General features: G+C 34.7%; 2 protein-coding genes, 1 long non-coding RNA gene and 1 pseudogene across 6 annotated transcripts; 3 read left to right on the forward strand and 1 right to left on the reverse strand.

Annotated features, from left to right (window-relative positions):
• Window positions 1-3,726: 3,726 nt before the first annotated feature.
• Window positions 3,727-5,940, reverse strand: LOC143257467 (uncharacterized). The gene is made up of 2 exons (XR_013031870.1): window positions 5,800-5,940; window positions 3,727-4,997 (listed from the first exon to the last, which is right to left on the reverse strand). It is a non-coding gene; the product is annotated as an uncharacterized LOC143257467 (long non-coding RNA).
• LOC143257466 (uncharacterized) lies at window positions 5,795-7,230 on the forward strand. 3 transcript variants are annotated; one of them, XM_076516161.1, is made up of 3 exons: window positions 5,795-5,947; window positions 6,271-6,513; window positions 7,001-7,230. In XM_076516161.1, the coding sequence occupies exons 1-3, from the start codon at window positions 5,847-5,849 to the stop codon at window positions 7,002-7,004; spliced, it is 348 nt and encodes a 115-aa protein (XP_076372276.1). In that variant the 5' UTR covers window positions 5,795-5,846; the 3' UTR covers window positions 7,005-7,230. The 3 variants fall into 3 exon arrangements, 1 of the variants encoding a protein (XP_076372276.1); XR_013031868.1 differs by lacking the exon at window positions 5,795-5,947 and adding an exon at window positions 6,007-6,029; XR_013031869.1 differs by lacking the exon at window positions 5,795-5,947 and adding an exon at window positions 6,135-6,157.
• A 3,237-nt stretch (window positions 7,231-10,467) lies between these two features.
• Window positions 10,468-12,154, forward strand: LOC143257465 (lectin L6). The gene has a single exon (XM_076516160.1). It carries the CDS (start codon window positions 11,052-11,054, stop codon window positions 11,769-11,771), a length of 720 nt encoding a protein of 239 aa, XP_076372275.1. The 5' UTR covers window positions 10,468-11,051; the 3' UTR covers window positions 11,772-12,154.
• Window positions 12,155-19,560: 7,406 nt separating this feature from the next.
• LOC143257468 (lectin L6 pseudogene) lies at window positions 19,561-20,579 on the forward strand (annotated as a pseudogene). The gene has a single exon (XR_013031871.1). The product of XR_013031871.1 is annotated as a lectin L6 pseudogene (transcript).
• Window positions 20,580-22,797: the final 2,218 nt, after the last annotated feature.

Raw genomic sequence — 22,797 nt, forward strand, 5'->3', positions numbered from 1 at the left:
ATATTTTTGTAGCTCCATCTCGTGATAAAACAACAGGAAATTTGTTGAGTTTCTGATATTAACTTGCGGTACGTCATGTTTAAAATAAATGAAGGACAAACCACCGAATTTTTCTATCCTTCACAATCTCTCGCGAATTAAAAAAATTAAATATGTTTACAGTGGATAAGAATAAATTATTTAGGCAGTGAGTTTAAATTTAAAACAAAAATCAGAATGTCCAGAGTCGTTTAGTTTATCATTCCAATTTTGTAACATAAGTTCGATAAGATCGCGAAATTTGGTCACGCAAATTCACACAACTGAACGGAAACTGTTTAAGTTTATGTATTTATAATTACAGAGCTTCTTCTGCCATTCTTTAAAAAGAATAAAAAGAAAGAAGATATAGGAGACTCTTCTGTGTATTCATTAGAGCAAGCGACGCCCCATGTAAAAAGAAGCAATTTTGTGAAGATTCTATACCTCTACTGACGTAGCAGGCGATGTTGATGGGTCGAAACAGATGGTACTCACTAGAGGGTGCTTCTAACACAAGCAAATAAAGTTTTGGGAGACGTTTCAGTCAGTAACCTTTAGAGGTGCAGTATCTACCAAAATACATTTTTCTAAAACTAAAAGTGAAATCTTAATTGTCTGGTAATTAACTTTACACACGCACTTTGGGTTGATACTATGTATGTTTTCTTACAGCAAAGCCATATTGGGCTATCTGCTGAGTCAAGCGAGGGGAATAGAACCCCTGATTTTAAGCGTTGTAAATCGGTACTGGTTTACAGTAATTAAGCACAAAGATTCCCAATAGGCTACCCGTGGTCTGCCCATCACGATTTCTAGCTATTTACATACCGTTGTGCCACTGGGAGAGCTGGCTACACACAATTAAATGAAAAATATTTATATTAATTAGTTTTTAAAAACATTGTTATACATATATTGTTTTAACCATTAAAACAACCATCTTTGACGTTAGGTCTCAAAGTCTTTCTTTACTACGGCAGCTCCTTTTTTGAATAAATATAAATATATTGTATGCCTCTGTCACGTGAGATGGCGAATAAAGGCAAAGGCAATTTCTTCAACGAGATCACCATTCATTTAATAACACATTTGCAAGGCAAACTTAATTTTAAGTGATTTGTATGGTAATACATTAAACTATGACAGTTTCGTAAACCAAAAAATACAAAAAAAAACTCAAAAGGAGCACAACACTTCAAAGTTTGTCACCTAAACGAACCAGAACTAGAACTGACTGAATAATCTCTTTCCCTTCTTGTGTTTTTTTATGGTAATATCGTGGCTCGGTAATGAGTATAGATGATTAATTATACATTTATTACATTTCAAGATCAGAATACACTGTCTCATTAGTTGGGTACTTTATCTGTTGACGATATTTTCTGCTGTAAACTCGATAGTATAGCTCGAACTTTGGCCTTCGGGAGATTTAGGTTCGTCCTGAATCTATATACTCAGATTTAGGTCAGTCCTACTCAGCTGACAATGAAAAACGACCTCATTAACAGAAGTATGACAAGATAAAAATAAGGATTGTTTGTCAACAAAGTCACGTTGGGAATCGAACTACGGATTTTAGCGTTGTGCGTGTATAGACTTTAACATTGTCTCACCAGGAAACAAAAGTAGACATGTTAAACATTTTAGTTAACATTGCTAATGAGAGAAACATTAATAATGAGATCGGTCTTCATTAACACTTCAGATGAATAACCTTTGTTCGAAATTAATTCCACTAGAAAATGAGAGAAGAAGTAAAAGTTATACAGTCACAATAGGTTAAATGAAGAACTTGTTGATGCTGAATTTAGTTCCAAGTTTAATTATTTTATCCATTGTTGATGTCTGGTTTCACAAAAATATCAAATTTCAAATTCGATTCTCTCATCTCTGAGAATTTCCAGTTCCAAGTTTGAATATTTTAAACCCTAAGGATTTCCAGTTCCAAGTTCAAAACTTTTATTCGTGGGAAGTCCACTTTTAAGACTAAATATTTTAGCACTACACTTATTAGTTCTCTATTTCCAGTTTTAACACCTTGGCTAAGTGGTTAGAGCGCTTGACTCGTAATCTGAGGGTCGTGGGTTCGAATATGCGTCATATCAAATATGCTCGCCCTATCAGTCGTGGAGGAGTTATAACGTTACAGATAATCCTACTATTCCTTAGTAAAAAAGAAGCCCAAGAGTTGGCGGTGGGTAGTGATTACTAGCTGACTTCCCTCTAGTATTACATTACTCGTGTAGCATTGAACGAAATTTAAAACAAACAAGCAAATAAACAAAGGAGTAGCCGAAGAGTTTATGGTGATGGCTACCTGCATTCTCTCTACTCGTACACTGCTAAATTATGGATAGCTAAATGCAGATATCCAGTTCGAAACGTAAATGTTTCAGTTTCCTTTCTCTTTGTAAACATTCTGTGTGCGTGTGTGTGTTTCTTAGAGCAAAGCCACATCGGACTATCTGCTGTGTTCCACACAGAAGAAAAAGATCCCATAGTTACAAACCGTAAGTCCAGTATCCTGATTTTACTAACCTGCCTTAATAGTCTAAAAATGTTTTTTCTTTAAACACTAGTTTAAAGAATAATTTTGATTGTCAGTAAGTTAAAGAATTCCATTTCTGAGAATTTCTTTGTTCCTAAGTACAAAACTACATAATGGGCTCTCTGTACTGTGATCACTACGGGTATCATATCTCAATTTGTAGCGTTATAAGCCTTCAGATTTGTCGTTAATTCAATGGGGGGAGTTATTTTGAAAATCGTGGCTGTGGTAAATAGAGAAACATGATGTCGTATTTTTTAAATATTCATGCCGCATGGACTATTAAATTACACATTTTGAAACTATTCTTTCTATTTGAATATTTGTATCTCAGCACACTACTGTGACATTAAGTAGAGAGTGCTTCATCCTAGAATGATTTTCAATCATAATTTCTTGCAAAGTGTTTTTTTAATACACATAATTTACTCGCTAGCATAAATTGTTGAGCTCTCATACGTGTATTATTGTAATTTGTACCACTAGATGGCAACACATTACCATTCCGCTTTGACGGCTTTTAACTGCTCAGTTGCTTTGTTCAAGTTTAAGTTTGACTGTGTGGGTATTTGGGTATTGATGTTGTTAAATACCCAGGTCGCAGGTTCAAATCCCCGCACACCAAACATGCTCGCCCTTTCAACTGTGGAAGCGTTATAATGTCAAGCTCAATCCCATTATTCGTTGGTAAAAGAGTAGCTCAAGAGTTGGTGGTGGGTGGTGATGACTAGCTGCCTTCCCTCTAGTCTTACACTGCTAAATTAGGGACGGCCAGTGCAGAAGCCCTCGTGTAGCTTTGCGCGAAAGTAAAAAAACAAGAGTTCGGGCCTCACCTGGGGAACCATTACAAAGGCTCAGCATAGCCAGTTGGTTTAAGGCGTGCGATTCGTAATCTGAGGGTCGCGGGTTCCCATCTCCGTCGCACCAAACATGCTCACCTTTTCAGCCGTGGGAGCGTTATAATGTAACGGTCAATCCCACTATTCGCTGGTAAAAGAGTAGCCCAAGAGTTGGCGGTGGGTGGTGATGACTAGCTGCGTTCCCTCTAGTCTTACACTGCAATATTAGGGACGGCTAGCGCAGATAGCCCTCGAGTAGTCTTGCGCGAAATTCAAAAACAACAAATGAATCAAAACACAAACAAAAACAAACATATATTTACAACCTTTATATTTACCTATACTTAAATTACTTGTGAACAACCTGGAGGAAAAAACATTTGAAATATATTTAGGACGTTGTAGAGACTTTTGCAAAGGAAATCTGAAGTTTCTGAAAGGATGAAAATTACAGTAAAACCTGTATAATGCGAAATTGCACGGGACCGAGTAAACTTTCCGGCTTAGACATAGAGAACATGTATTTCCTTAATTATATATAATTTTTGAGCGGAACGTTATACTTGATTGACTCAAGGGAAGTAAGATGTTTGTGAATAAAGTACTATACTGTTTATACTATATATATATTTAAATAAGAACAAAAATAGACATTCAAAATATACATAGATACACAAAATCTTAATAAAATTTATTCGAAGAAAGTGTCCAATTTCAACTGTTTCATGCGGTTAAAAGAGAACGTCAATTATACGGCCTTTTCATGAAGTTCATTTTCCCACTTCATTTTTGCGTACAATTTGATAGCGTTAATATAACTTAACACTTGCGATGAAGTAGGAATTTCTATTTCCTCACTATCTTTTCTATTTTGTTCATCTTCTGAATCTCTCACACTGTTATCATCTTGCGATTCTATTATAGATTTTAAATCATTTTCATCAGTTTCTGTTACAACATTCTTGTCAAACTTTCACAAAATCATCTGTATCAATCTTCTCAATCAAAGTTTGGATTTCATTAGAATCGTCATAACAAACAACTTCTCCACAATCTCCGCCATTATCAAGAATAAATTCACAGTTTTAAAAGCACTATGTTACACATTCGTCTTTTACACATTTGATTGAATGACTTAAAAATGTAATTGCATCTAACACGTCAATTTTCATAGTCATTTCAGATGCTTTTTTATAGTCGTCCAAGTTTACAATAATATGCTGAAGCATCAGTTTTCTGTATTTCAATTTTATGCATTGTATAATGTCATTATCTAGTGGTTGTAGAACTGATGATGTACACGGAGGTAGAAAAACTAAACGAACATTTGGGTGACAATTTGCATTATCAAGGAAAAGTAGAATATTTCTATTTTCTTGTTCCATTCTTTTGTTTAATTTCAAAAATTCGAATATAACCTTGTCATCCACACTTTATTATTCGCTTTCTATTCCACAGGAAGTTTATTCTTCCTTAAATTTTTGAAACAACACGGATTTTCACTTTTACCTATTACCCATAGTTTCTCTAGTTTTCCATCACCAAATGCGACCAAAAGTACAGTCAATCGTTCTTTCGAATAGCGACCTCTGGAATAATGACGGTAGAAAAACAGAACAGAATATATTTAACCAATATTTACTGTAACAAAATGTCAGAGAATGTATTAATATTTAAATTAATTAATTAATAAGAAATTAATATTTAATCGAAAACTATTTTTCCGCCTTACTCAGGTTCTAATCCAACTTGTTGATAGGTGGCTTGGCATGGCCAGGTGGTTAAGGCACTCGACTCGTAATCCAAGGGTCGCGAATTCGAATCCCCGTCACACCAGACATGCTCACCTTTTCAGCCGTGGGAGCGTTATAATGTAACGGTCAATCCCACTATTCGTTGGTAAAAGAGTAGCCCAAGAGTCGGCGGTGGGTGGTGATAACTAGCTACCTTCCGGGACGGCTAGCGCAGATAGCCCTCGTGTAACTTTGCGCGAAATTCAAAAACAAGCAAACAAACAACTTTATCAAATAGAAACCGCTCGAGGTTTCTGTTGTTTTTCTTGAAGTTAAATTGCTAGAGCTAATTTTTATTTTATTGAGTATCGGCTCCGGATGGACCAGGTGCAAACTTGAGAACTTATAATACAAAACATTCGATGTTCGATCCTTGCAGTGGGCATAGTCCATATAACCTATTATGCAGTTCTGAGCTTTTAGATAAATGCGAGAAACGAGTAATAGAGTATCATGTTATCCAAGATTTATAAATGGATAACATACATGTTAATTCTAACTTTCAAAATAACGATAAACGAAGAGAAAGTTGATACTTTATATTTAAAACAGTATCTATAGCCTTACACCCCCTCAAATAGTAGATAGTAAAACATACCTTTCGGCCATGTGACATTGAATTGTCCAGCACCGTAGTTCTCAATCATGCACAGTAACACCGCTTCTCAAGTTAGGACTTTAAAAAGGAGTGTTCCTGAGAGGTGTCTGAATCTGTGCTTTGAGGAAGAAAGAAATATAATGAAGGGGTAAAGTTGTTTGTTTTCACGTTATAATAGTGTTAGATATTTATTTTACGTTACTGAACCTTGTGAAGTATTTCGAAGGAAGGTTAGAGCTAATAAAACTATTAGTTTGGTCCAGAAGACTTAGTTATATTACTTTAAGTGTTTGTTTATTGCAACTGAGGTGGCAACCTACTGCCTAATAAGAAGCTTTTTATAAGCCTTCCTTTCAATGTAGGAGTATAATTATTAATACTAAATACTCGAGTCTTTGTTTCTCATGGTGAAATTGCATAATTTCGAAATAAATTTTTTTTAGAAGTCTCCATTACTTCTTTCATTTATAGACTCTCCGTGTTCGTAATCCTGGGTCTACTATCTGTTACAAGCTGCTTCAACTGGAACGTCTTTCTGAAGCAACCACATCCTTCCAGCACGCTGCTACGATTGATAAAAATTTCTATCCCTCGTACAGTATATACGAAGTACCTCGCTGATGATAGTCTGATATCTGATACAGCCATGAACAAATCGCTCAATACGAACTCTACCTTTGAGGCGAGTAACACTATCGATTCTGGCAAGCACAGGTACGCCACCGACACTACGTTCTTTCTATATGAAATCATATTCTAAGTGACACCACTTGTAATTTTAATTTCACATGTAGTAAAATTGTTTCCCCAGACTACTACTTTCTTCCATACAAAACTGTATCATCCTTTACTATATCTTTGTGAAGATTATCGTAGCTCAAATTGTATACTTTGTAGCTTTCAACTAAGTTATTGTTAGCATAGTTTGAGGCTTGAGCTATGTGAACAAAGAATACTAGCACCTCTTCTATCGGCTACGACTTCATCGTAGCCGCTTTGCAATTTAAGTTTGGATACGTAACTTAAAATAATGTGTAAAATGTAACTAAAAGCAATTTCCTGTTACTTATTTCCCGTTTTATAGTATGTCTGTCTGTCTGTCTTTCAACATTTTTACTTTTGTTTTAATCGACAATATTTCTATCTGTATTTAAACCTTATTCCTTTAGTTAGTATACTTGTATTTCGTTTACATTCGCAGATAAAACCATGGAGCCGAAATACGACGCCAGGAGGATATTTATCTCGTGCGTTATCTTTAATTTTATTGTTTAAATTAATTTTTATCGTTTTGTTTTTGTATTAAATTATCCAGTTTTACTAGTTCCTTCGAACTGTTTTTAATATTGTTGGGTGTTTTTAACTTCGAAACTGTACCCTATAACCTTTATCGCGATGTACCTTACAAATTAAAGTACATCTGTAAAACAATCTCTGAAAGTCTGAAAAAACCTTTTTCCTAATTAGATAAATTAACTTTGCGTAAACTTCAATACGAAACTAAACATCTTCTTGAGATATAACTACATTCTATCAACACTAATATAGAATATATAAATCTGATTATTAACAATCGGTGACTACAGATGTCTAATTTCCAAATAAGCTACCAAGCTTGAAATTACTCTTGTGATTTCTAATAACTTGTACTCAAATATTAGTACTATCATGTAAACAACTTTACTCGAATAAGTCTGCAGAGGCTACATTAAAACAAAAGTTTGTTCTATTATTTAATACTTTTTAGTGCATTCTATGCGCTTTTAAACATTACGTGATTAGTACATCTTAACGAATAATCTTTTTAAATAACTTTTCTATATTCCTATAGTTTAATTATTACTTTTTAATTCATCTAATTATAAATATATTAGCAGCACTCAAATGGATTTTTAATTTACAAAAGACCAAAATCTCGTTAATGTAACGACATTTTTTATTTCGCCTATAAGCACACTAACCCCAATCTATTAGTCCTCTATTGTGCAAGTCTATCATTGAAAGTTGGCTTACTTCCCTTTCTCGCTGTTCAGGAAGGTGACGTTAGTACGAGAAATTTAACGTTCCTGCTGTGGTTCACGTTTTCAGTCCTAATAATATTCATCTGCCGATATCTATTTGGAAATTAACTTTTAATGACTGTAAATAGCATTAAAATAAATTAGAAAAAACATTTTTGCATACAATCTCAAAGGACATTTCAAGGTACTTTTTTATTACTTAAGTACCTTCTTTGATACTTAATGACTTTTAATTGTTATGCGCATTGTATTTAGAAGCAAGATAAATGTTATGGCTTTAGGTAACTAATCTTTTGAGACATTCTACCCATCCATGTGTAACTCAAAAGTGTGAGTTATTTGGAAGTGACTTTATTTCAAAACTATATTTCAGTTTATTCTCTAACCAAATAACAAAAGTGAAATGAAATTGGCATCTATTTATAGATTTATTTTGCGTTTAAAGTAAGAAACGAAGAACGAACTACTATTTAACGAACGAGCTTACTTCCAACGTAAGTTTGAAAACGTTTACAAAAACCAAAGGTGGTCAATATCTGGTTACATGTTGTTAACCTGAAATTACAATACCTTAAACATGGAATATGAGAAACGTATTTAACCTTTTTATTTTTATTAAAGTTTTATTTCCATATAAGAAAACTACCCCTCGTACAATAAGCAAACTGGTGTTGCTTGAGTGATATTCTATTCAAGGGAGGAGAGGGGGGGGGACGAATTTAGTTACTTCTTCCTAAAGGATATAGAACATAATAATAATTACATGGCGTTGTCACAACCAGAGGAAAAAAAAAATTTTCGTTCACCATCAACTGAATTCAGTAGAAACGAATCAATAGCTATAACACTAATACAGAATGTTCGGAAAGTCACTATGCACTTATATATTTATTAGCAGACATGTTCCAATATAGAATACAGGAGGTAAATATGGATGACAATTATAAACAATGTGGAAAGTGACCACCTCCCCCCCGTTGGTATCAATGCAGGCCTGGATCCTAACTGCACAGTGACTTTCCCAACACCCTGTAGTTTGACTGAGAAACTGGGGCGTTAACTGTTATTTATTTCAAGTTGACTGGATAAAAGTCAGAAGTTTCAAATTTGTACCTTTTTTTGAATTATCTAAATAATTAAACATAATAAAGGGTTTGTTCTACTTTGCTTTGAAAACGTTTTCAAGCGTTTTCTTATCTATTACTGTAGGTCCGGTGGTTGAGGCACTAGAATCATAATCCGAAGGTAGTGGGTTCGAATCCCTATCGCATGAAAGATGTTCGCCCTTTAAGCCGTGGGAGCGTTATGTTACGCTCAATCCCATTATTTGTTGGTAAGAGTAACCCAAGAATTGGCAGTGGGTGGTGATGACTAGCTGCCTTCCCTCTAGTCTTACACTGCTAAATTAGGGACGGCTAGCACAGATAGCCCTCGAGTAGCTTTGCGCGAAATTCGGAACAAACCAAATGAAGTTTACGTATTCAGTTTTCAACTATTTTTTTGCTAATTTCTTTGCCAATGTTTATGTACAAAATCGGCCGTATCTGTATACTTGAAATGTACTGGAACTTGTTTTAATACCTTGTATGTGTTTGAAGTGCATTCGAAAATTAATTTTGTGCAAAATGTGCTACAGAAAGTTTTAACCACTGTATTTATAAACTTTGTTGGCTGGTGTCGTTTTTATATTCTTACTGTGACATAAATGCAAACTTTTGCGGACTCGTATCACTCGCAACTGGGTTTCAGTACCCTTGGTTGGCAGAGCACAGATAACCCATTGCGTCATTGTGTAGCTTTGTGCTTAATATAAACAAACAAACATACGTTAACATTGATGGAACAAAAAGACTCCCAGTTAACTTCCTGGGATGAGAAGTTATTGGCCTTTCACGGTTCCATGAATATAAACTTTATCAAGGGAAGCAGTTTTCCTCTTTAGCCTGATAATGGAAAGGATTTCCTTAAATTATGTTGTTGCACATAAGTGGTAAAGCGATATCTAACTAGACTAAGAACGAAGAGTTTCTAAAGAACCTTCGAATAAAAAATGACTTCGATTTTGAGTAATAGAAATAAAATCGCTTTCGACACAGCAGACTGTGTTTCATTTTTATTTTACGTTGTAGTAATTTATATATGTAAAAAAAGTATTAAAATTATTCAAAAATACTTTTCTTTACTGAATAAAAATATAATCATAATACAATTTTTGTACACAATAACTTGTTATATGCTATAATAACGCAGTAGTAATACTTATAATAATGGAGTACGTTTAGATTTACTCTGCTAGATGGTTTTAACATGTGAATAGGTATTTCCGTTATAACCTTCGGTAAAGTTCACAAGAAAATGGCAAACTATGAGATGTGAAAACACAAAATAAATAAACGAGGAACAAAAATTACGTGAGCTAGTAAGGAAATATGATTAACTTTTATTCTTCTACAGCAGGGGTCGGCAAACTTTTTTTGGTGAAGGGTCGGATCAAAAATGTTTTTATGTCTTGCTCTTCCAAAGACGAGAATCGAAACCCAGTTTCTAGCGTTGTATGTCTGGAGATAAAACATTGTGCCATTTTCGGTGAGTAAAAGTAAAATATCCAGTAAACAGATTAATATTGGCTACAATCCGATAACATTTCGTTGTACCGTTCAGTTGTTACCAGTTTGTTATAGATAGCCTGAACTAATATTCTGTTATTCTATCAACATATTCCATGGCTCAAAAGTAAATTCAGTTTTATCTTGAAATACCACAGTGTATGGTATATTAATTGACATAAAACTCATTAATAGCAGGTATAAGTGTTTCTTTGTTTCTTGATGGATTTTCTCTCAAAGTTTTCTGAATACAGGAACTGTTCCATAATTAATTTTCGTAGAATGTCATCAACAATGTAATTTGAAATGCGAGTTTTATTGAGAAATATTTCAGTTTTTTAAAATCACTTCTGAAACATTCAAAAGATGGTGCTCTTTCATAAGTACTCTAAGCTAATGTACTAATCCAGAAATAAAACTGTCAAAATGGACGTACAAATCAGTTGATGCATTTGAACGTTAAAACAAGTAAAGTGTTTTGGGTGTTATAGAGAGGCTAGATTGTTTCTCCAAACAATATTGAGAAACAGCGGATATTACATGCTTGTTGATAATACGTCGTGACTGGTAATATAAAAAGACCAGATTCGCTCGACATAACAGACGTGAACCGACTACCTCCAGAATGACACAGAGAATTACCTTCCTGCTGTTGAGTTTGTCAGTTGTGTGTCTGGGTGTACAATGGCACCAAATCCCTGGTAAACTTATGCACATTACAGCAACACCCCACTTCCTTTGGGGAGTGAACAGTAACCAGCAAATCTATTTATGTAGACAACCTTGCTATGACGGCCAGTGGACCCAAATATCCGGTTCACTGAAACAGGTCGACGCTGATGACCACGAGGTTTGGGGAGTGAATCGTAACGATGATATTTACAAACGGCCTGTGGATGGCAGCGGAAGTTGGGTTCGTGTCTCAGGTAAACTGAAACATGTCAGCGCTTCAGGTTACGGCTACATCTGGGGTGTTAACTCGAATGACCAAATCTACAAATGTCCAAAGCCTTGTAATGGAGCGTGGACACAAGTGAATGGACGTCTGAAGCAGATAGATGGTGGTCAATCTATGGTTTATGGGGTCAACAGCGCCAACGCAATTTATCGTCGTCCAGTAGATGGAAGCGGTTCCTGGCAACAGATTTCAGGTAGCCTAAAGCATATAACCGGGTCGGGCCTTTCCGAAGTTTTCGGAGTTAATTCTAACGACCAGATTTACCGTTGCACTAAACCTTGTTCTGGCCAATGGTCACTGATAGATGGACGACTGAAGCAGTGTGATGCCACTGGAAACACAATTGTGGGAGTTAATTCTGTTGACAATATCTACCGTTCAGGTTAAAATGTCTTTATGTAGTTTCCAGCATGATCTTTTCTTTAAACGCTATAAATGCTTCAATACTATGAGAGATTTTTATCACTTTATTTTTCAATGTTTCTATTTTATGACCTTAATTTGTCCTGTTAATAAATAATATAATAAGGATGTGCATCATGTGACTAAACCAATCGATAATAATGTCTAATTTTGAAAATTTATTATAGTTTATTAATTAGTTATAATTTGAAAACATATTTTGTGGTAAGTAGTTTATGTTCGTATGTAGAATATCTTAATTACTATTTCTATATATTTTATCTCCACAAATATTTAAGATGATTTTCAAACAATTTGTGTCTAAAAAACTGATTCTTTTTAATACAAATAAAATTAGTTTTGCTTTATTTCTCTGTTGTGTCATTTAAATTATGATAATAAAACTGGTAAATATTTCTCTCATGATTGAATGGAAGTTTTCCTTAGATGGAAAACCTATAGACAAAACATTGATAGTTTAATTTTGCCAGTCTGACTCATATATTTTCTAGTTACCTAATTAATACCCGAACATTCAACCGTATAAGGGGAAATAATACACTTTTCAAAGAGTTTGTTTGTTTGTTTATTTATTTACTTAGAATTATGTACACTGCAACACAATGGGATATCTGTGCAGTGCCCAGATACCCGGCATGGCCAGGTAGTCCAAGAGTTGGCGGTGGGTGGTGATGTCTAGTGGCCTTCCCTCTAGTCTTACAATGCTAAATTAGGAACGGCGAGCGCAGATAGCTCTCGAGTAGCTTTGCACAGAATTCAAAATCAAACAAATGCTGTGGCCGGTTCACAGCGTTGCGAGCCTGCACACCTGCTGCGCTCACGGTGAGATTTTCAGTGGATTATGTTATGTAGTTATGTAAATTTATCCGTCTTTTACGAACATGATTTAAACTGGCACCGCTGGCTAATATTAAAGTAACCATGCATCATGTTCCTTCTTTTAAACAAAGTTCATTTCCTCAAAATTTTAATTGTGTCAAAATAGCAAATTACGAAATATTTCTTTTTTTTATTAACAGATTGTGACGTTAATGTCAAACCGCTTTTGTCACAAAGAGTATATGTATATATATATTTAAACATTATATCTAACGTATAGATTTTTTATTAGGAATTAATAGAAACAAATAAGAATTATCTTCACTCTTTAGGAGGCGCTTTTCTCGACTTATTAAGTACTTGCTGCTTTCAGTAAACATTTCGAATGCTTATACTCATAATATATGCTTTTAAACAAAGAGAATGTTCAAGGATATATATATATTATTATGAAAGTTGGGTACCAAAACAAGCAATATAACTATGTTCAATTTTATAAGAAGTTTCTCGGAATTTTGAGAACGACTTGCCATTGGAATCCTTCGATTTGAGTTTCGCTATTTATAGTGGGCCATCATTTGAAACGCTAGAGTGCAAACTTTCAAGAAAATAAGAATAGTAAAATATAACTAATTGGCTTTCAATGGAAAATTATATTATTTATTTTTGTCCTTGTTTATGTGCTAACAACAGAGAAAGAAACAGACTAAATTTACTTTGAAAACTTCGTCTCTATTATGTCTGTAATTTATAATCTACGACCAAATAACCGCATATTCTGTGGATGATGAACTGTCATGGACGTTGTCGTTGTCATTAAAAAAATTGGGTTGTTTCTGAAAATACCTTCAAATGTATTTTCATTATTTTGTTTCATATCACTTACTATACAGTTAGAAATATTTAAGGAACAGAGACGTGACAAACACTTTATTACAGAAAATATTATGGAAAATGAATCTAATACAAGTTATATTTCCAGGTTTATAGCGTTACCAGCCTGATGAATAAATTTATAACTCGCGCGATAAGAAATAGTAAACGTGGCTTCAGCCTTTGATCTGTAATATTTGTCGTACTATTATAATATTGAAAGTTATTTTCGTAATTATCGGAGAATGGGAACAATGATGACAGAAGAAATTTGGTTTCAGTACCATTTTAAGAGCAAGAACGATATATGTTAACTGAGTATCAACGGGGAGTTGATAGCTTATAACACTAAAATTCGGAGTTCAGTATCTGTGGTGGGAGTAGAATCATTGCCGTATTCATAATTTTATGTTCAGTGAACATAATCAATTTCAAACCTAACGTTTTATAGCCGTTCACTAAAATTGCTTTGAAATTTAAAATCAGTATTTTAAACGGGAGTGTTTCAGCGTATTGAAAAAGAACTATTCACGTTTTCCAAAAATGGGTTAAGCTGTTTCAAAGCAATGTCACCTAGGGCTACTGTTCACGCTGCGATGTATCGAAGCCCGGATTTTGGCACTGTGATTATGTAGACGTACTGCTGTCTCGCCGAGGATCCTCCTAGTAGGGATAGATCTGTCATTTTGTTTATTTGTAGTTAAGTACAAAGCAGCACAATTAACTCTGTGCCCTACACATCACGGGTATCAAAACCCGATTTCTAGTGTTGTAATTCTGCACATATACGGTAGGTTCAGGCCGATCTATATCAAGGAAACAAACTCTAAAAGAATGATGAAATTGATGACTATATGCTTTTTAATAGGTCAACTCTCAAGGACAGTATTCGTTATGATGTCACTTCGTCATTACATCAGTAAAAATAAGTAAGACAGAGTGTTCGTGTCTTTCTAAACCTTTACTCGATCGATATTACGAGAAAAAGCAATTTGTCCAAGTCTAGCGTCATATTCCGCGACATCATCAGAAAGTCCAAATGGATAAGTAATTTTGGTAACGCTTTACTACTTCATAAAAAAACGGTTATTTCGAAACCAGTTATCAGTACATTATACGTACAATACGGATGAAGAGGTTAATGAAATCTAACTTTCCTGGGTAGATAAATTTCAATACCCAAATGTCCACACACAGAGAGAGACGCACAACATGTGTCTCTAACACGTGTATTTTCAAAAACTTTCACGGAGAAGTGTTTTAACTCTTCAAAATAAAAGGAAATTATACACCTACTATGCATCACTTACTATATGATCTCAAACTGGTCGAAAATGTTATTGCGATAATAATACTGCAAAAACAATCAGACGTGATGTCAACTTTCCATTTATGCATAATTATTATCTCAAACATTTTTTGTTATTGAACATTGAATTCAAATCAAATATTCTGAATTAAAAGTGTCACAACAATCGTTCAGATCATTTTAAACACATGCACGATAGAATGAATTATTTGTTTTCTAAAACTTGGCATTATAACTGTGTCAAAGCAAAAAAAAAAATCCCCATATTGAAGATTATCTCCATAAATGGTGAATATCACCATTTCTGCGTATTGCATCAGAAGTGTTAATAATCTTGGTTCAAAGTGAACACAGTGATCAATCAGTATATAGCAGTTAGTCAACACCACGAGTGATAGTATAATAAGAATTAAACCATTACAGATTGATTTTTGACAAATATTTGATAGAACAGTTGAAATTAAAATGAAAGCAAATGTATTTAACCAGCCAATAACAGTTTTCTCGTAAAAACTAAAAATATTTGAGAATAAATAAGTTAATCAAGAACGAATAACTTCAAAACATCCCGTTAAAATTATAAAGTTGTCTGTTGCAGAAAAATAACTCGTGGAATAGAGACATAGATTTTAGACTTCTAAATCTGTTAAGTGACCGTTAACCAACCGAAGGACCACACAGTTTACAGTGTGTAAATAGCAAGTAGAAGAACACGTACGTCTTTTAGCTTCTGGACGATTCTGTGGAAAAATCGCTTGTTTATTGTTTCCTGGAATAGACTCATTTTATCATTGGGCCTTTTCAAGGCATTTGCTCTTGTTAACGCAGATTCAGCACAATTGACAGAGATGCATCTCTTTAAGCTTAAATGACATTGGCAGACTTACGTAGAAGAGATAATTCCGTGACATTGTATAACTTTAATATCTGTATTACCTCGGCTCCAAGCTGCGTGGTTTTACCCCTCCGTCCACGCTTTACTAGTGGCGTGAATACACGTTATGTTAAATTTTCTCATACTTTAAGGCACGGGAAAATGTCGACCAAGTAATAAAACATATTTTGTAAATTAAACATGATGTAGCCAATGTAGTGCCAAAAATAGTGCAAAGAAGGACATAATGATAATATAGTCATGCATAAATCATCCTACACTTCTTTCAATATTAAAATTTAATGTTATACTTTAAATTAATAAGGACCACCTCTTGCTTAACTAACTGTATCTAGCAATCCATGTCAGGGACCACATAATGGTGAATGAACTACACCGAGCAATGCATCCTAGAGATCACCTAATGGTAAATTAAGTACACTAGCAATGCATGGTAGGGCCCACCTACGATTAACTAATGTTTTAATGAAAAATGTGTTAATGTACTTATCGAGAAATAAAAATGTTGAAATGAACGTACAAACCAGTTCAGATATTTGATCGGTACAACTTCTAAAATGACTATAACGTTTTTGTTTTACTTTAAATTTAATAATATCATGTTGACTACTGGGATTCACCAAGAATGGATCAATATTTTTAAACATTTTGATTTACTTTTCAGAATACAATGTGCGCGGGTTTCTTTCTACATTACAACTGCCAGTACATGTGAATGAACGAATTTGCCTTTATTTAATAATTTCTTTCTTAAAATCAGCAATATGATTTCAGTGTAAATCGGAAATGAGTGAAATATGATAAACTTGTTTAAGTAACAGATTTTACAGATCCACATTACTCAGTAAAAACGAGTTTAATTTTTCTGAAAAATATGTGAAGGAAACTTATATTAATTAACAATAAAATGATGATTCAAATTATTCAACAAAGAAGGAAGGTAAAAAAACACGGTGATGTCGTTTCGAAAACATTTTTCACAAACTAGGTAAATTTTGAGTTCGACATTAACTTCCACAGTCTAAAGAATTTATATATTTTGGTAAACTAAATACAAATTTCGTAAAGAATTTTGCCACGTTAGAGTTAAAATAACCTGGACGAAAAGTGTAGCAAACCATAATTAATAGTTGTATAATGCCGTCGCTTTCCAGGTAATCCAACCCCTCACTTTAGAAATGTAAAATAAAACACTCACAGCTCTACCAGTTGGAAATCGTTGGACGTCAAGAAAGAAGACAAGTACAACACAGACTAAAACGAAAGAAACAAGTAACTATATTAAAATGCTGAGTGGAACGGGTTTACAAGTTCACGTCGGGGGGTGCAACAAATATTGAGACCTTCGATTTTCTAAATTTAACCTCCATATAATTGAAGAAATGATGTCAACAAAAGCGTCCTTCAAAGGTAATAAAAATAATATCTCGAGGTCACGTTTTAATGAAGAAGTAAGTCGCATGGTGGCGCTAATAGATTCCTTGGACGTTTCCTGCGTGAGAAAAGAAACAATTTATCATACTGTTGGGGCCTGGCATGGCCTAGCGCGTTAAGGCATGCGCTTCGTAATCTGAGGGTCGCGGGTTTGCGCCCGAGTCGCGCCAAACATGCTCTCCCTCCCATCCGTAGGGGCGTTATAAAGTGACGGTCAATCCCACTATTCGTTGGTAAAAGAGTAGCCCAAGAGTTGGCGGTGGGTGGTGATGACTAGCTGCCTTCCCTCTAGTCTTACACTGCTAAATTAGGGACGGCCAGCACAGATAGCCCTCGAGTAGCTTTGTGCGAAATTCCAAAAACCAAACCAATCATTCTGTTATATCAAGTACACACTCTGTGCCTATGTTAAATTTGTTTTAATAAAGATATTTCATTCCGTAATAAACACGAATATTCCAAATAAAACTAGTTTGTGATGAACTTACTAATGTTAACAAAGAAACATTTCAACAAGAAGTCTCAAGGCGTTCTCTCCCTTGATATCCCACAAATGACAGAAATCAAAGTGAATTTTGAGGATTGAATGTCTGACTTGCAAAATGACTGTCGTTTATTATAGATTTTGTAACACTCTAATGTATTTACTAAGGTGTACTTTGGTACCCGTGGAATATAGAATTCTGAAGATTCCGAAATGTCTAAATAAATGCTTCACGTAATGACGTTTTCCTTGTTTTTAGTTTATTCCATATATTACTTTGTATCCGGTCTCTTTGTTTCATTCATTTCCAAAACCGAATTTTATTGGAAATTTAATACTAGTTCGTTTCATTTCATTTGTTTATACTCAGGCAAAAAGCTACATAATGGGCCATCTATGATCTGCCTACGACGAGTGTTGAAACCCAGTTTCTAGCGTTGTATGTCTGGAGATAAAACATTCTGCCATTTTTGGTGAGTAAAAGTAAAATATCCAGTAAACAGATTAATATTGGCTACAATCCGATAACATTTCGTTGTACCGTTTGGTAGTTACCAGTTTGTTATAGATATCCTGAACTAATATTCTGTTATTCTGTCAACGTATTGAATGGCTCAAAAGTAAATTCAGTTTTATCTTGAAATACTACAGTGTATAGTATATTAATTGACATAAAACTCATTAACAGCAGGTATAAGTTTCTTTGTTTCTTGATGGATTTTCTCTCAAAGTTTTCTGAATACACGAATTGTTCCATAATTACTTTTCGTAGAATGTCATCAACAATGTAATTTGAAATGCGAGTTTTATTGAGAAATATTTCAGTTTTTTTAAAATCAATACTTAAACATTCATCAGATGGTGCTCTTTCGTAAGTACTTTGAGCTAATGCACTGATATATTGATGTACGAAGCCAGAAATAATCTGTTAAAATGGAACGAGAAATCAGTTGATGCATTTGAACGTTACAACATGTAAAGTGAATTTTAACATAAATCTTTTACTCTACATCCATTAAAATGATGTTAAATGCTCAGATTCATCGACAACTGGTCAACAAGTTGAAACGTTTCGCCTGAGTTTTCAGAGCTCAAAACAGCAACTCGACGGGCGTGTGTTACTTTTATCCCTGAGTTATATGCTATACAATTTCAACCACACGTGCATGAAGAAAATCTTTCTTTGTATTCTTTATCTTAAAATTAGCAATATGATGAAATATGATAAACGTTTTCAAGTAACAGGTTTCACAGATCCACATTATTTACTAAAGTCGAGTTTCATTTGTTTGAACAACCGGTGAAAAACTTATATTAATTAACAATAAAATAATGACACGTGTTTTTCAACAATGAATGTATGTAAAGATGACCACGAAATCAACACAAAGAAAACCATGATAGAGTAAATGAAGATTAACCAATGTATAATGTTCTACCCCCACTTGTATATCACATTGTATGTTCTTTGGCCCGGCATGGTCATGAGAGATAAGGTGTTCGACTTGTAATCTGAGGGTCGCGGGTTCGAATCCCGGTCGCACCAAACTTAATCGGCTTTTCAACCGTGGGGGAGTAATAATACGACGGTCAATCCCACTATTGGTTGGTAAAAGAGTAGCACAATAGTTGGTGGTGGGTGGTGATGACTAGCTGCCTCCTACCTAGTCTTAGACTGCTAAATTAGGGACGGCTGGAGCAGATGGCCCTCGTGTAGCTTTGCGCGAATTTCAAAACAACATATTTATTAGAAAATTTCATCTGAAGAAAAATAGTCACCAATCGTTTGTTTATTATGTCTCGTTAGAGAGAACATGTGGTAGTGACCTTCACCGTGTTGAAATATATAGATTAAAGGTCTTGTTTTCTATCTCATGCCATTTTAGAGACACAGGTTACTGATAACTTATATTTATACCCATTAAACGCCTCGTGTTCAGGAACCAGACTTGCTGGGTGAAAAACAGACGTCACTTGTTTGTTGATAATACGTCGTGACTGGTAATATAAAAAGACCAGATTCGCTCGGCATAACAGACGTGAACCGACTAACTCCAGAATGACACAGAGAATTACCTTCCTGCTGTTGAGTTTGTCAGCTGTGTGTCTGGGTGTACAATGGCACCAAATCCCTGGTAAACTTATGCACATTACAGCGACACCCCACTTCCTTTGGGGAGTGAACAGTAACCAGCAAATCTATTTATGTAGACAACCTTGCTATGACGGCCAGTGGACCCAAATATCCGGTTCACTGAAACAGGTCGACGCTGATGACCACGAGGTTTGGGGAGTGAATCGTAACGATGATATTTACAAACGGCCTGTGGATGGCAGCGGAACTTGGGTTCGTGTCTCAGGTAAACTGAAACATGTCAGCGCTTCAGGTTACGGCTACATCTGGGGTGTTAACTCGAATGACCAAATCTACAAATGTCCAAAGCCTTGTAATGGAGCGTGGACACAAGTGAATGGACGTCTGAAGCAGATAGATGGTGGTCAATCTATGGTTTATGGGGTCAACAGCGCCAACGCAATTTATCGTCGTCCAGTAGATGGAAGCGGTTCCTGGCAACAGATTTCAGGTAGCCTAAAGCATATAACCGGGTCGGGCATTTCCGAAGTTTTCGGAGTTAATTCTAACGACCAGATTTACCGTTGCACTAAACCTTGTTCTGGCCAATGGTCACTAATAAATGGAAAACTGAAGCAGTGTGATGCCACTGGAAACACAATTGTGGGAGTTAATTCTGTTGACAATATCTACCGTTCAGGTTAAAATGTCTTTATGTAGTTTCCAGCATGATCTTTTCTTTAAACGCTATAAATGCTTCAATACTATGAGAGATTTTTATCACTTCATTTTTCAATCTTTCTATTTTATGACCTTAATTTGTCCTGTTAATAAATAATATAATAAGGATTCTTTTTAATACAAATAAAATTAGTTTTGCTTTATTTCTCTGTTGTGTCATTTAAATTATGATAATAAAACTGGTAAATATTTCTCTCATGATTGAATGGAAGTTTTCCTTAGATGAAAAACCTATAGACAAAACATTGATAGTTTAATTTTGCCAGTCTGACTCATATATTTTCTAGTTACCTAATTAATACCCGAACATTCAACCGTATAAGGGGAAATAATACACTTTTCAAAGAGTTTGTTTGTTTATTTATTTACTTAGAATTATGTACACTGCAACACAATGGGATATCTGTGCAGTGCCCAGATGCCCGGCATGGCCAGGTAGTCCAAGAGTTGGCGGTGGGTGGTGATGTCTAGTGGCCTTCCCTCTAGTCTTACAATGCTAAATTAGGAACGGCGAGCGCAGATAGCTCTCGAGTAGCTTTGCACAGAATTCAAAATCAAACAAATGCTGTGGCCGGTTCACAGCGTTGCGAGCCTGCACACCTGCTGCGCTCACGGTGAGATTTTCAGTGGATTATGTTATGTAGTTATGTAAATTTATCCGTCTTTTACGAACATGATTTTAACTGGCACCGCTGGCTAATATTAAAGTAACCATGCATCACGTTCCTTCTTTTAAACAAAGTTCATTTCCTCAAAATTTTAATTGTGTCAAAATAGCGAATTACGAAATATTTCTTTTTTTTATTAACAGATTGTGACGTTAATGTCAAACCGCTTTTGTCACAAAGAGTATATGTATATATATATTTAAACATTATATCTAACTTATAGATTTTTTATTAGGAATTAATAGAAACAAATAAGAATTATCTTCACTCTTTAGGAGGCGCTGTTCTCGACTTATTAAGTACTTGCTGCTTTTAGTAAACATTTCGAATGCTTATACTCATAATATATGCTTTTAAACAAAGAGAATGTTCAAGGATATATATATATTATTATGAAAGTTGGGTACCAAAACAAGCAATATAACTATGTTCAATTTTATAAGAAGTTTCTCGGAATTTTGAGAACGACTTGCCATTGGAATCCTTCGATTTGAGTTTCGCTATTTATAGTGGGCCATCATTTGAAACGCTAGAGTGCAAACTTCCAAGAAAATAAGAATAGTAAAATATAACTAATTGGCTTTCAATGGAAAATTATATTATTTATTTTTGTCCTTGTTTATGTGCTAACAACAGAGAAAGAAACAGACTAAATTTACTTTGAAAATTTCGTCTCTATTATGTCTGTAATTTATAATCTACGACCAAATAACCGCATATTCTGTGGATGATGAACTGTCATGGACGTTGTCGTTGTCATTAAAAAAATTGGGTTGTTTCTGAAAATACCTTCAAATGTATTTTCATTATTTTGTTTCATATCACTTACTATACAGTTAGAAATATTTAAGGAACAGAGACGTGACAAACACTTTATTACAGAAAATATTATGGAAAATGAATCTAATACAAGTTATATTTCCAGGTTTATAGCGTTACCAGCCTGATGAATAAATTTATAACTCGCGCGATAAGAAATAGTAAACGTGGCTTCAGCCTTTGATCTGTAATATTTGTCGTACTATTGTAATATTGAAAGTTATTTTCGTAATTATCGGAGAATGGGGACAATGATGACAGAAGAAATTTGGTTTCAGTACCATTTTAAGAGCAAGAACGATATATGTTAACTGAGTATCAACGGGGAGTTGATAGCTTATAACACTAAAATTCGGAGTTCAGTATCTGTGGTGGGAGTAGAATCATTGCCGTATTTCATAATTTTTATGTTCAGTGAACATAATCAATTTCAAACCTAACGTTTTAAAGCCGTTCACTAAAATTGCTTTGAAATTTACAATCAGTATTTTAAACGGGAGTGTTTCAGCGTATTGAAAAGAACTATTCACTTTTTCCAAAAATGGGTTAAGCTGTTTCAAAGCAATGTCACCTAGGGCTACTGTTCACGCTGCGATGTATCGAAGCCCGGATTTTGGCACTGTGATTATGTAGACGTACTGCTGTCTCGCCGAGGATCCTCCTAATAGGGATAGATCTGTCATTTTGTTTATTTGTAGTTAAGTACAAAGCAGCACAATTAACTCTGTGCCCTGCACATCACGGGTATCAAAACCCGATTTCTAGTGTTGTAATTCTGCACATATACGGTAGGTTCAGGCCGATCTATATCAAGGAAACAAACTCTAAAAGAATGATGAAATTGATGACTATATGCTTTTTAATAGGTCAACTC

This window comes from Tachypleus tridentatus, chromosome 7 (genome assembly GCF_004210375.1).
Source record: "Tachypleus tridentatus isolate NWPU-2018 chromosome 7, ASM421037v1, whole genome shotgun sequence".
Classification (NCBI taxonomy): Eukaryota; Metazoa; Arthropoda; class Merostomata; order Xiphosura; family Limulidae; genus Tachypleus; species Tachypleus tridentatus.